The sequence below is a fragment of the Carex rostrata genome, chromosome 26 (assembly GCF_964058835.1).
Source record: "Carex rostrata chromosome 26, lpCarRost1.2, whole genome shotgun sequence".
NCBI lineage: Eukaryota > Viridiplantae > Streptophyta > Magnoliopsida > Poales > Cyperaceae > Carex > Carex rostrata.
The window spans coordinates 6,840,888-6,856,314 of record NC_135943.1 but is presented as its reverse complement, the minus strand read 5'-3'; the positions used below and the strand labels follow the sequence as shown (position 1 = coordinate 6,856,314).

General features: G+C 32.1%; 1 protein-coding gene and 1 pseudogene across 1 annotated transcript; both read left to right on the top strand.

Annotated features, from left to right (window-relative positions):
• The first annotated feature begins 306 nt into the window (after positions 1-306).
• LOC144544522 (receptor-like protein 7) lies at positions 307-13,560 on the top strand. The gene is made up of 2 exons (XM_078293042.1): positions 307-2,340; positions 13,411-13,560. Exon 1 carries the CDS (start codon positions 336-338, stop codon positions 2,304-2,306), a length of 1,971 nt encoding a protein of 656 aa, XP_078149168.1. The 5' UTR covers positions 307-335; the 3' UTR covers positions 2,307-2,340; positions 13,411-13,560.
• On the top strand, positions 9,112-13,470 carry LOC144544281 (receptor-like protein 7; annotated as a pseudogene).
• Positions 13,561-15,427: the final 1,867 nt, after the last annotated feature.

Here is a 15,427-nt window from a genome sequence, read left to right as displayed (position 1 = left end):
ATACATTAAAAAAAAATTGTTTTCTCTATACTAGGTAATTATATGCGTACATTATATCTACACAGGTGACAAAATATTAGCCATCTTAAAGGCAAATTTTATTTCTCACAAAAAAGCCCCTCATAGCTACTCTAAATTAATTTTGAGGCCATTAGTTTCTCAATATTAAATGCAGAATGGAATTTTGTTAATTTCTATCCCATCACATCAAGCATGCCTCTTCTTCCACGTTACCTCGACAGTAAATGCTTAGTCTCTCCTGCCTCCTGGTCTTATATATATGCATGGGTATACTCAACTTTATTTTAATAGGCACAACCCTTCAGGTGCTATACATGGCAGATTGTGGATTAAGAGGTAATATCCCGGATGAAATATTCCACCATACAAATCTAACAGATCTTGAATTATCAGACAACCCGATGTTGTCTGGGCAACTGCCAGAATCAATTGGAAATCTCCAATATTTATCGCTACTGGCTCTATCTAACTGTAGCTTCTATGGAGATTTTCCGCGTTCAATAATAAACCTTACAAGACTGGAAGATTTGGAATTAGGGTCAAATTACTTCAATGGTACATTGAATTTAGACATCATTCAACACAATCAGAAGCTTGCTGTTTTGGATCTCTCAAACAACAATTTGTCAATTGTAGAAGGGAAAAATCATAACAGTTTGTTCTATGCTTCATTTCCCCAATTTTATTATATATCGATGGCATCATGCAATTTAAAGAAGTTCCCTTCTTTTTTGAGTTATCAAAAACAAATTGGCGGCCTAAACCTCTCAAATAATCAAATCGATGGTGTTATACCGAATTGGTTACATAGTCAAACAGGTATTGTTTTTCTAGATTTATCTCATAATTTCTTGACTAAAATAGAGGGGGATGCAGATTTGACCTCTCTCTCGGGATTGAAATTTCTTGATATCCATTCCAACAGGATTTCAGGACCTGTACCTCTCTTACCACAAGGAATTGTCTACGTAGATTTCTCATCCAACCACTTCTTTTCATTGCCAACATATTTTGTTTCCAGCTACAGATATCTTTCTGTCTCTAATAATGGCCTCAAGGGAGAAATCCCCCTTTCCATTTGTAATCAAACATCGCCAGAATTTTATGGTTCTTCAATTCCACAAGTGCTTGATCTTTCATATAATAATTTATCTGGTAGAATGCCACCTTGCCTTCTAGAAGATGCTGAATTTCGTGAAGTGCTTAACCTGAGAGGTAACAAATTAAGTGGGTCACTGCCACTAAATATTAGTCAAAGATGCAAACTGAGAACAATAGACTTGAGTGAAAATAAAATAAATGGAAGTTTGCCCCAGTCACTAGTTAACTGTAACACTCTAGAGATCTTAGATCTCGGAAATAATCAAATAGTGGATAGATTTCCCATTTGGCTAGGAAATCTCGAAAATTTAAGAGTACTTGTCTTAAGATCAAATCAGTTATATGGTACAATTCCGAATAGAGAGGCCAAAACTAAAACAAATAATTCATTTTTCCCCACAATAAAGGTTCTTGATCTTTCTTCAAATCATTTCAGAGGCATTATCCCCAAAATTGTTTTTCAAAACCTGAAGGCTATGGTGAGTACTTCAAATTCTACTACATTTAAGGTTGGGGATTCAGCATACTATTATCAGAACTCTATTACAGTCATATGGAAAGGACTAGAAATGGAGATGAAGGAAACACTCAGCATATTCAGTTCCCTTGATCTATCAAAAAATAGTTTTTCAGGGGAAATACCCGAAGAGATCGGGCAACTCAAGTCACTTGATGTGCTTAACCTTTCACATAATGCCCTGACCGGTTCAATTCCACTTGAATTTGCCAAGTTACAGCAACTTCAATCACTAGATCTCTCTTGCAACAAGCTTTCTGGTCCCATTCCTCAGGAACTCACCTCTCTCCATTTTCTTTCTGCACTAAATCTCTCGTTCAACAATTTGGTTGGGGAAATACCGCAAGTCCCTCAATTATCAACCTTTCCGAATGCATCTTATTTGGGTAACCCAAGATTGTGTGGTAGTCCTTTATCAGTGCAATGTGCAACAACTCCTTCAAATGATGGGTCCAATAAAAGTTTGTCTTCAAAGTCATCTACTGATATAATTGAGCTCTCTGTTTCTATTGGACTGGGTTTAGGTGTGGGATTTGCCTCTGTAATATGGGTTCTGATATCATGGGAGAATGAGAGAGAGTGGTTTAATTTCATTGTAGATATGTTTTATTTTCAACATATTATGTGGATAGTTCTCCATTCTCGGTTGGCTATCGGCAGGGAATAAAAACATTGTTTCTTTTGTTTGTTATAAATGTAAGGTTTTGTATGTCACACTCCGATAATAGGGCAGACAACCCACTGACAATGTTTGATATATATATATGTTCTTTTTAAGAAGTATGCATATAGAAATTATTTGGATAAAATAAGCATAACAAATTAAAGCCCCTCAGCGATTAGACATCAAACTACATGAGGGCTTTTTTTTTTTTTTTTTTTGTCGGCTGGCTTGTTGGCTTTAGAACAATGATTAATTTAAGAGGTGCGGTGGTGGATCTCATTGGTTGTGCGAGAGATAGAGATTAACACCTTTGCTGGTTCTCTAATTAATGCTTTTCTTTGAAGGTATATATTTGTCGTTCCCATAAAAGAAAGATTTATAATAATGCTTGTTAGCATTTATGCCACAGAATACCATTTATAACTACAATAGTTCGAAAAAGAAAAAAAGATCAACTATGAAAAAATTGTACGTTTAGAACAACATTTCTGTACCATACTCGCTACTCTCAGGTTTTTTTTTTTTGTTGTTGTATTTTCATTTTTCTAGTTAGTAACAATGATTGTAATGAGTTTATAATTTATTGGTGCAATGTAATTATAAAAGTTGGTTATATTTGTTAATGTATTTTTTAGGGATGTGTTGTGTTTAAATTAATAACCTTATTTTATTTAGCAAAAAAAAAGAATCACGCACGGTTTTTTAAGATAGTGGACGAAACCGCAAGTGCCTGTTTTATAGGAAAGCCCACAGTGTCAAAAACCAAATCAAACACGATATTGAAAGCTGAATATATATTAATTGTTGCATAATTTTGGTAATAAATTTTATAAATAGATTGACAAAAATATATCTCCTATTTAGTTAATCTCGATTCTCCCCAAAAATAATATAATTAGAATAAAAAAATTCATCATAACTGTGTGATCAAATTAATAATAAAAAATAGCGATCTAAAACTTTTTAGTGTATTGGGGATTTGTTGAAAAAACAATTGAGTTTTTTTTTATTATTATTTTGCTTCGGTTCCATGAAAAAATTTCAGCATAAAAATCGTTTAAAGTGGGTAGAAAATATAGTATGTTTGGACCGAAATTTTTACTTTTATCATCTTTAAAAAAAAAAGAGTTAAACCAAATAATCCACAATTTGATCATAATTCTATTTTTGCTGAAAAACCAAATAGCCTCAATTTGAGATTGGGTGTCCGCAATTTGAAGTTGACCGAGAACACATTTCATTTTTTTTTTCCCTTCATCAAAGCCGTTGCTTTGGTAAAATGTGGACCCCAACTTTTTTATGTCCAATCTAATGATTTTCTTGATCAATGAGCATTGAAAATCAAAGTTCTGGATAAAGTAAAAAATGAAATGTGTCCTCAACTTGAAATTGTGGACAACAATTTTTGTCAGTAATTTCAAATTACAATCGTGTTAAAAATAAAATTTTGATTAAATATTGATTATTTGATGTAACTTTTTTTAAGATGGTAAAAATAAATATTTCGGATGTTTGGATGCATGATAATAACACTAATCGGGAAACTAGTGTTGTTATTTTTATTTAAATGCAATTCAAATAAGTTTGTCTCTCCGAAATAGTGTTGGGTTAGTATTATTACGATAACTCACTAATTTATAGGCGTGTTTAGATGTGTGAGGGATGAAGTTTGTTTTAGAAACCATAAATAAAAAAAAATAGATTTTACCAAACTAATTTGATTGCTTTGTTTTTTACAAAAATCATAAGAACTAAGATGTCATTTCGGTCTCTCTTTTTTGGACCGAATTGCCATTTTGGCCCCCCAAAAAAAAAAAAATTCGGACCAAAATGACATTTTAGTTCTTATGATTTTTGTAAAAAAAAATTAATCATGCTAGTTTCATAATTTTTTTAATTATGGTTTATAAATAAAATTTGTGAGGGATAGTACTGAGTAAACTCAGGTTAATGAGTTATTTGGTATCTTATTCCGTATTTGAATATGTGAGTAGATGTTCAAAATAGCCGCTAATTTTTTGTTGTTTAACTATTTCAATCAAAAGTTAAATCCGTGACTATTTCAAATAGTTAGTTACCTTAATAACACAATTTTTCCGTCGGATGACATAAAATAGCAGATTTGCACCTTTTGAATTAGCAATTTTTCAAATAAAATCTAAAAAATATTCTCAAACGACTTAAAACTAGAGTGTTCTTAAGCTCACCAAGGTGTTTGGTGAACTTAACTCTAAAATATATTATATCGGTTTCAAACGACAAATTTAAGCCGTTGAAATTCATCTACTTCACAAGTGATGAATTTACATGCAAAGATTTTAAATTTTTTAATTATTTTAGTATAAATCAAGCGGTCAAAATTAGAAGGCTTATAAATTAATTTTAGTGCATTCATTTTTAACACTTTTTGACCACTTGACTTTATACAAAATTAATTTGAAATTTTAAAAACTTTATATGTAAATTCATCACTCGTAAAGTAAATCAGTTTCAACGATTTAGATCTATTGTTTGAAGCTAATTTAATAGATTTTGGAGTTGAGCTCACCAAACACCTTAGTGAGCTTAAGAACACGCTAGTTCTACTCTATAATCAATAATCAATTTGCAACCTACCTATAAATTTTATGGCATATTATAATCCGGTATGGAATCGGTAATGAATGTACATGTCCTCATCCATCGTTATTCACTGTTGTATAGTTTGTTTTATATTTTTTGTAATTATTTTATTCGATTAAAAAATTCAAAAGATTATTAATGTGGTGTTGAAATCTATTCAAAATTAGATTTATTTTTCTTACTAGTAAAGACGAGACAAACATTTTAAAATCTGGTTTAACTTAAATCTTAATTAAAACTGAGCATATCTACATTTTAAAAGAATTAAAATCATACTATACTATGATTTTTTTATAAAAATATGTCATTTTGTATGAGAGTTTTATTAAATTTTTTAATAATATATTTTGAGACAAAAGGAATATGCTGAATTACAAACGCTGTACATATTATGAATTGAGAATTGAGATTGAATGATTTCATGTTATATGTTTATTTTTTTAAAATATTTTTTGTTATCATAAAAATAGGTCTTATCTCTGCCCTCGAGAGTAGAAATCTCCCGACATTTTTATTAATATCCAACTTTAAATATAAATATTCAATTATATCCAAGATTGAAATTTCTTTTTTAAAATATCTAAATTGCAATATAATATTGCGGTTTGGATTTTTTTCAAAAAAATAAATTTCCCAAACCACTAAATTATTTTGCGGTTTCAGAGATTTTTTTTAGAAATTAGAATAATGAAATGTTTTAGATATATATTATTTTATTTTATGGTTATTTTTCGCTGAAGACCATAGAAATTTAATCGCCGATAGCCCTAAATTAATTTTTATTACAAAGAAGTTCGTCAAGAAAATAAAATAAATAGCACATTTGTTTAGTTTAGCGTAATTTAGCGTATTTAGCATAATTTAGCGTAATTTAGCATAATTCAGCATAATTTAGCATAATTAAGCGTAAATTAGTATAATTAGCTTAATTTAACGAACTTAGCATAGCTAGCATAATTTAATTTATTTAGCATATTTTAGAGTAATTTAGCATAATTAAGCGTAATTAGTATAATTACCATAATTTAACGTAAATAGAGTAATTAGTATAATTTAGCGTAACTAGCATAATTAGCGTAATTTAGCATATTTTAGAGTAATTGAATGTATTTTAGTATAATTAGCGTAATTTAGTGCAATTAGCGTAATGGCCATTTTGATATTCGCAAACTTCTCTTTATAAAGAATATCATCTCGAGTAGTTTTCCGTAACCATTCTTTGTAGAACAGTGTTAGATAACACCACAAGATGACATCCTGTATATTCGAAAACTAAACAACTCAGATATAAGATATTTACATCATGTGACAATATGATGACACCAAACACAGAATCCTATCAATGTTCTCATAAGGTCATTCCAATACCATATTCATCATGATATGCATCTGTGAGATTAAACTGGAATACTATCAGCTTGATTTGTGAGACTCAATCAATCTTTAATCCTCACACTAATCTTATCTGTAAACAGTGTTCCTTGCTTGTATAGAAAGAATAGGGATATTTAGAGTTTATTACTTATTATGAAATAGTGTCTCGCAATCTCGGAATATTATTCTAGATACTATAAGTAATGTCAAACTCAAGAAACAAGTTGATCTAATAAACCATCTTATGAATTATATGATAGAGCAATATCTACTCTAGGACAGTAACTCCATCACTGCTCACATTTAAAAACACTAGTATAGAAACCCAAATCATACACTGCATATTATACACGTTTGCTCAAAATTTCCACTAAATCCATGTTCAAAGCAAAAATAAAAATTCCAAATTTTTTTTCCAAAAATATGGTCAAATTGTACATGATTTTTATTAAAAACTATGTATGAATGTTGGAGGCAAATTTCGGATGTTTTGGAGCGCATATTTGGACGGACGCGTGTGAGATGCTTGAACAATTTTACATGGTTTTGCTATATAATCCGTGTGTGATTAAAGAAATAAAAAGAAAAATCCACGTCATCGATCCATGCCTTCCTGTTATAATGCATTTCTATTTTTTTTTCTATGTCATTTCTAAAACATCTATTCCCTTTCCAGTAGGTTGTACAATCTTAAGAAGCTAGGCTAGACAAATGTAAAATTTTAAAAACCATGTTTATGTGAGATATATTTACGCATATGACAAAATATTTGCCCTCTTAAAGACCAACTTTTTACTCATTGAGTTAAGTTCCAGCCGATCAAGCACATTCCATCTGATCAAACCATGCCCTTCTTCCACACGGTACATTAAGTGACATTGAATGTCTTAGTCTCTCAATACTTGACTGGTGACTGGAGAAGTCTTCTTTGAAACTAACAGCCTCATATAAAAAGGCAACATAAACATCACTTTAATTGCATCTTGTTGATTAGTCTATCCTCAGTTTTGTCCACATATTTTTTTTCCCAATTGTAATGTCATACTACATTTCCATTTCATTTCTCTTTCACAATAGATTGTGGACCCATTACTTATTCAATATATTCAAATATTCTGCCGGTGAGCATATTTTAGTTTTCTTTTATATGCAGAAAATATGAAAATAAACTTAAATTTAAATTCAGGAAAGTGAATTCATCAATAACTCTTTTTTTTTTCAAACAACAATGAGAGTAACTGACATGAAATAATGAAAGCTTTGATAGGTATATGAGACATTATCCTCTTACCTCTCTATTTTCTTCATCGTAACTGCTTCAGTTTTCATTTTTAATTTGGAATAAACGTTCAGAATCCTTTGTGAACATTGAAACGAGTAGCTCTAACGAAAACCTTCCTTCACAGTTTTATATTGTTTTACTCAAATTTAATCAACAAGATTTATCACTTTATGCAACTAAGAGAGAGGTTAATTATTGTAAGACAGAGAAAGAAGAGATTAAGAAAACAAAAACAAAAAATAGCCGTTGAAATGCACTATTCCCTATGGCTATTAATTACAAGGCACTATAGTTCCTATTCTATTAAATAAACTTGTTGTTATAATTTGAATACTATTTTATATTTAAACAAGACAATAGTATTGTGCATAATTGTTCTAACAAGTTTTAACTCACATTTCTTTAATAAATAATTAGTTAATCTGCAATTTAGCAATATTCTTTTTATTAGAAGTTATATGATTATTTAGATTAAAAAGAATGCGATCTCTATGCTGGTTGTGATCAATTTTTTTGATTACCCAACTTCCATTATTTAAAAGAACGAAAAATGGAGCTAATTAAATTCGTCCCTTAGTACTGATCCAACATGTTTATCCAATGGATCGGAGTCATGTGGTGTTTTCATGCAAATCTCTATATTTGTTGCATGATGCAAGACAACCCATTAGTAGTGTTGACTTCTATATATTGGTAATAATTTTATACACAGCATTGGTTGCACAAGAGCGCCATATCTCAGGAAATTTGTTCATCGTTACTTAATGATGTTTTGAAAGCTAGTTAGAATATAAATAGTGTCGGACTGAATGAAATGTTTGGATATTTTTATTACATTTAGCACAATGCCATATATATTAATTTAATTAGTCGTGAACCGTGAGGTGCATGTAAAGTGATTACAAAATTAAAATTTTGAGCTTTCCTAGAGGTAAAGAATCTCTATTTGTAGATTTTTGGTTTATTTTTTAAATCTAATTAACTGAATAGGTTATTTGAGCTTTCTTAAAATGGATAATATGATTATTATCAAACTCTATAGCATAATTTTTGTGTAAACAGGCATGTATAATATAGGCAGAGCTGATATATATATAAGGTCATTTCTACATAACAATTCTTATCTTTCATTTTCTAACAAAAAGGCCCCTCACAGCTACTCTAAATTAATTTTGAGGCCATTAGTTTCTCAATATTAAATGCAGAATGGGAATTGAGTTAATTTCTATCCCATCAAGCATGCCTCTTCTTCCACGTTACAGTAAATGCCTTAATTAGGCTCTCCTGGTCTTATCTGCTTCAATTTTTCTGGTACTTGTTATTTTATTTTCCCTTTTTGTTTATGTCTATGCATGGTCATGGTCTATATTTTGATACTTGCTTATGGGTTAATATTCCAAAACCAAAGACTATATATATTGTCTATTCTCTCCATATTCTCTAATTTTTTCAGTTTAAGTAAAGTCGACCATTTGTTTAATTAGTTTTGCACTTATTTTTTTTAATTATTATTCATGGTGCTTTTTTAGTTGTTATTAAAAAAGAAAAAAAAAACTCTTACGCATGGTCTTATATATATGGATATACTCAACTTTATTTTAATCAAGTACCGCCATAAATTATCTAGCTTTCTCTCTCTCTCTCCTGCAATGACACTTCTTGCAATCCTTTCCATATCACTTGTTCTCTTCTCCTTCTCCATCAAAACCACCACTCTAGCACAAGCCCACTGCCTTCCTGACCAACGCGATGCCTTGATTCAACTCAAACAAGGTTTCAACACCACTCAACTCCATTCATGGAATGCAAGTACCGACTGTTGCAAATGGGATGGTATCACATGCGACAAGCAAACTGGTATGGTGACTACAGTCGACCTTTATGACAGATCCATCTCGGGTGAAATCAACCCGGCTTTGTTCAACCTCACCTCTCTTCAGAAGCTCGATCTTTCTGGGAATTACTTTTATAATATTACCCTTCCACAAATTGGGTTTGAGCGACTTGGTAATGTAACCCATCTCGACTTATCATATTCTGGCTTTGTTGGTCAAGTTCCGATCAGCATTTCTGCTCTCACAAACCTTATCGAACTTGAATTTGGTAGCAATGACTTATATCTTCATGGTACAGGCCTAATAACCTTACTCAGCAACCTCACCAAGCTCCAAGTTCTCGATTTGATTGAGGTTGACATTTCACTCAACGAATCTGAGTGGGGCAAGGCAGTTTTACAAATAGGCACAACCCTTCAGGAGCTATATATGGAATATTGTGGATTAAGAGGTAATATCCCCGATGAAATATTCCACCTTACAAATCTAACAGATCTTCGATTATCAGACAACCCAATGTTGCCTGGGCAACTACCAGAATCAATTGGAAATCTCCAATATTTATCGGTACTGGCTCTTGAAAACTGTAGCTTCTATGGAGATGTTCCGCGTTCAATAATAAACCTTAGAAGACTGGAAACATTGTATTTAGGGTCAAATAGATTTGCTGGTATGATACCCATGTCTTTGTTTTCTCACCCTTCTTTGGAAGACCTTGATCTATCAAATAACCATTTGTCAGGATTTATACCCGACTTCTCAAATGGATCATCATCCTTGGGATATATTTACCTTGACGACAACAATCTTCAAGGACAATTGCCAACTTTTATGTTCAAGTCCCCCGAGCTCCAAATGTTACATCTTGAATCAAATTACTTCCATGGTTCCGAAAATCGGCCGATTCCGAGTTGACTCGGCCGAGTCGACTCGGAATCGGCGGCGTCCGAGCCGAGTTTTACCCGATTCTCGTGCCCGTGCGAGTTTTTCGGCAAAACTCGGATGAACAGTGCCGGAATCGGCCGATTTTCCGATTTTCCGGCCGAGTTACACCGATTCAAGCCGAGTTGAGCCGATTTGAGCTGATTTCATTTCAAAAAATTCCGATTTCCAACTAACCTGGATTATGCTCTGCCGTAGGAGGAGATGAGTCCCTGGAGGAGAAGGCTGAAGACCGGCTGAGGAGAAGTTTCATGGAGATCGCTGAGATCGCTGGAGAGAAGTTTCATGGAGTCGCTTCCTGTTTCTTGCGCGAACGGGAGAGAAGGGAAAAAGAGAAGGATAGCGCATGGGGCCAGTATTATTTGAGCTTCGAGATTTGTGCAGAACTTATTTGAACGGTTTTGATTTTTCAACAAGTCACGCAAAATATGAGATATCTCAGAGGATGAGAATTCGGTGCCGGACCCGAAATTTTTATTCAAATGGGTTTAAATCCCTTCCTTTCATCAATTCAAAAATCAAAGTGTAGGATGAGTTCAAGATTCGTGTTGGGATTAAATCCAATGGTCCAAGCAATCCAGAACTTAATATGTATTCATTTTATTTATTAAAAATCTGTTTTCGTCCAAATTTCGAATCGAAGATTTGTAACAATTTATAATGTCGTACAGGTATTATTACGTGTTTATAATTTGATTTTTAGATCCGAGTAATTAAATTTAAAGTAGTATATATATATATATACACATATAATTACCAAATCAATTTATAATTCCTAATTTAATTACTCTTAGTTAGAATTCAATTATTTATTTATTTACATGATTTTATTTATTTCCTTTCTTAGTTTCACGATTGTAACGAATTTTAGATTTACCGAATATTTACACTTTATTTATGGTGCTATATTTTATCTTATGTTTTTAACCTCCAATTTTTAATGTACGAATTTGATTCGTTTACATTTCTAAATTTTAGATTCATTTTATGTTACTCAGATAAATCTAATTGTCCATTAATCTAATAAAAAAATTAATTAGACGAAATAATCAACTTAATAATTAAATAATGTTTTAAAATTTTGGAATATAACACTTAATTAACATAGTTTTTTTACAAATTATTTTTATCAATTTTTTCCTATTTTTTGGCTACAAAACAAGGGTTCTGCCAAAAAAACCCGAGTTACCGATCCGATTCTTCCGATTCCGGCCGATTCATCCGATTCTGACTCGGCGGTCAAAAATCCGATTCCGATTCCGAGTTTCAGAACCTTGATTACTTCAATGGTACATTGAATTTAGATATCATTCAACACAATCAAAAGCTTTATGATTTGGGTCTCTCAAACAACAATTTGTCAATTATAGAAGGGAAAAACCATAACAGTTTGTTCTATGCTTCATTTCCCCAAATTTCTTATATATCGTTGGCATCATGCAATTTAAAGAAGTTCCCTTCTTTTTTGAGTTATCAAAAACAAATTGCCCAGCTAGACCTCTCAAATAATCAAATCGATGATGTTATACCTAATTGGTTACGTAGTCAAACAAGTATTAATTTTCTAAATTTATCTCATAATTTCTTGACTAAATTCGAGGGGGATGCAGATTTGACCTCTCTCTTGAGATTGCAATATCTTGATATCCATTCCAACAGGATTTCGGGACCTGTACCTCTCTTACCACAAGGAATTGTCTATGTAGATTTCTCATTCAACCACTAATTTTTCATTGCCAGCATATTTTGTTTCCAGCTACAGTTATCTTTCTCTCTCTAATAATGGCCTCCAGGGAGAAATCCCCCTTTCCATTTGTAATCAAATATCGCTAGAATATGATTCTTCAATGCCAGCAGTGCTTGATCTTTCATATAATAATTTATCTGGTAGAATTCCACCTTGCCTTCTAGAAGATGCTGAATTTCGTGAAGTGCTTAACCTGAGAGGTAACAAATTAAGTGGGTCACTGACACTAAATATTAGTCAAGGATGCAAACTGAGAACAATAAACTTGAGTGGAAATAGAATAAATGGAAGTTTACCCCAGTCACTAGTTAACTGTAACACTCTAGAGATCTTAGATCTCGGAAATAATCAAATAGTGGATAGATTTCCCATTTGGCTAGGAAATATCGAAAATTTAAGAGTACTTGTCTTAAGATCAAATCAGTTATATGGTACAATTCCGATTAGAGATGCCAAAACTAAAACAAATAATTCTTTTTTCCCCACAATACAGCTTCTTGATCTTTCATCAAATCATTTCAGAGGCATTATCTCCAAAATTGGTTTTCAAAACCTGAAGGCTATGGTGAGTAGTTCAAATTCTACTACATTTAAGTTTGGGGATTCAGGATTCTATTATCAGAACTCTATTACAGTCATATGGAAAGGATATGAAATGGGGATGAAGGAAACACTCAGCATATTCAGTTCCCTTGAACTATCAAAAAATAACTTTTCAGGGGAAATACCCGAAGAGATCGGGCAACTCAAGTCACTTGATGTGCTTAACCTTTCACATAATGCCCTGACCAGTTCAATTCCACTTGAATTTGCTAAGTTACAGCAACTTCAATCACTGGATTTCTCTTGCAACAAGCTTTCTGGTCCCATTCCTCAGGAACTCACCTCTCTCCATTTTCTTTCTGCACTAAATCTCTCGTTCAACAATTTGGTTCGAGAAATACCACAAGTCCCTCAATTATCAACCTTTACAAATGCATCTTATTTGGGTAACCCAAAATTGTGTGGTAGTCATTTATCAATGCAATGTGCAACAACTCCTTCAAATGATGGGTCCAATAAAGGTTTGCCTTCAAAGTCATCTAGTGATATAATTGAGCTCTCTGTTTCTATTGGACTGGGTGTAGGTGTGGGATTTGCCTCTGTAATTTGGGTTCTGATAGCATGGGAGAATGGGAGAGAGTGGTTTAATTTCATTGTGGATATGTTTTATTTTCAACATATTCCGTGGATAGTTCTCCATCTCGGCTTGGCTATCGGCAGGGAATAAAAACATTGCTCCTTTTGTTTTGTTATAAATGTAAGGTTCTGTCACACCCCGACAATAGGGCAGACAACCCACCGACAATGTGTGTGTGTGTGCGCGCGCACGTGCGCGTGCGCGTGCGTGCGTGCGTGTGTTCTGCTGTTGTATTTTCAGTTGTCTTACAATAATTATATATACAGTTTGATATCTATGTTATTTTTAAGAAGTATACATGCATATATAAATTATTTGGATAAAATAAGCATAACAAATTAAAGCCCATCAGTGATTAGACATCAAACTACATGAGGGGCTCTTTTTTTTTTGGCTGGCTTGTTGGCTTTAGAACAATGATTAATTTAAGAGGTGCGGTGGTGGATCTTATTGGTTGTGCGAGAGAGATTAACACCTCTGCTGGTTCTCTAATTAATGTTTTCTTTGTAGGTATATATTTGTCGTTCCCATAAAAGAAAGATTTATAATAATGCTTGGTAGCATTTATACCACAGAATACCTTTTATATATAACTAGAATAGTTCGAAAAAGCAAAAAAACAAATGATCAACTATGAAAAAATCGTACGTTTAGAACAACATTTCTGTATCATACTCGCTACTCTCAGGTTTTCTTCTTCTTCTTTTTTGTTGTATTTTCATTTTTCTAGTTAGTAAAAATGATTGTAATGAGTTTATACTTTTTTGGTGTAATGTAATTATAAAAGTTGGTTATATTTGTTAATGTATTTTTTAGGGATGTGTTGTGTTTAAATTAATAACTTTTTGGTAATTACAATGGCTAGAAAATATGGATGGTATCCCATTATAACCTTTATTTTATTTAGAAAAAAAGAATCACGCACGGTTTTTTAAGGTAGTGGATCAAACCCAACCCAAGAAGCTGACTTCAGACCGCAAGTGCCCATTTAATTTATAGGAGAGCCCACACTGTCAAAAAAAACAAATCAAACACGATATTGAAAACTGAATATATATTGTTGCATAATTTTCGTAATAAATTTTATAAATAGATTGACAAAAATATATCTCCTATTTAGTTAACCTTGATTCTCGCCAAAAATAATATAATTATAATAATATCCTTATCCAAAAAAATTTCATCATAACGGTCTGATCAAATTAATAATAATTAATAAATAAATAGCGATCTAAAACTTTTTAGTGTATTGGAGAATTGCTGAAAAAGCAATTGAGTTTTTTATTTTTTTATTATTTTGTTTCAGTTCCATGAAAATGTCCAGCATAAGGGCCTGTTCGGCATTTACTGTTCACATGGGAAAAAACAAATTCACTCAGACTGAATTTTTTTTTTCCCACGGGAACAGTAATTTTTCAGTTCAAAATTTCCCGTTTCTATTCCTATTCCTATTCCCAAGCCTCCGCCGAACAGGCCCTAAAAATCGTTTAAAGTGGGTAGAAAATATTATGTTTGGACCGAAATTTTTACTTTTACTATCTTTAAAAAAAAGTTAAACCAAATAATTACGATTTGATTAGAATTATATTTTTAACACGATCGCAATTTGAAATTGGATGTCCACAATTGAAGTTGAGAACACATTTCATTTTTTTTCCCTTGATCAAAGCCGTTGCTTTGATTAAATGTGGGCCCCAATCTAATGATTTTGTTGATCAATCAGCACTGAAAATCAAAGTTATGGGTAAAAAAAAAAATGAAATGTGTCCTCAACTTGAAATAGCAGACAACAAATTTTTGTCCATAATTTCAAATTACAATCGTGTCAAAAATGAAATTCTAATTAAATCGTGATTATTTGGTGTAACTTTTTTTTAAAGTAATAAAAATAAAAATTTCGGATGTTTGGATGCATGAGAATAGCAGTAATCGGAAAATTAGTGTTTCCTATTTTTATTTGAATGCAATTCAAATAAGTTTATCTCTCCGAAATAGTGTTGAGTTAGTATTATTACGCTGACTCAATAATTTGTAGGTGTGTTTAGATGTGTGAGGGATGGTGTCGAGTAAACTCAGGTGTTTTTTTAAAAAAAAAAAAAAAAAGGCATGGTAGAAGCTACAGCATATAAAAAATAAAATAAT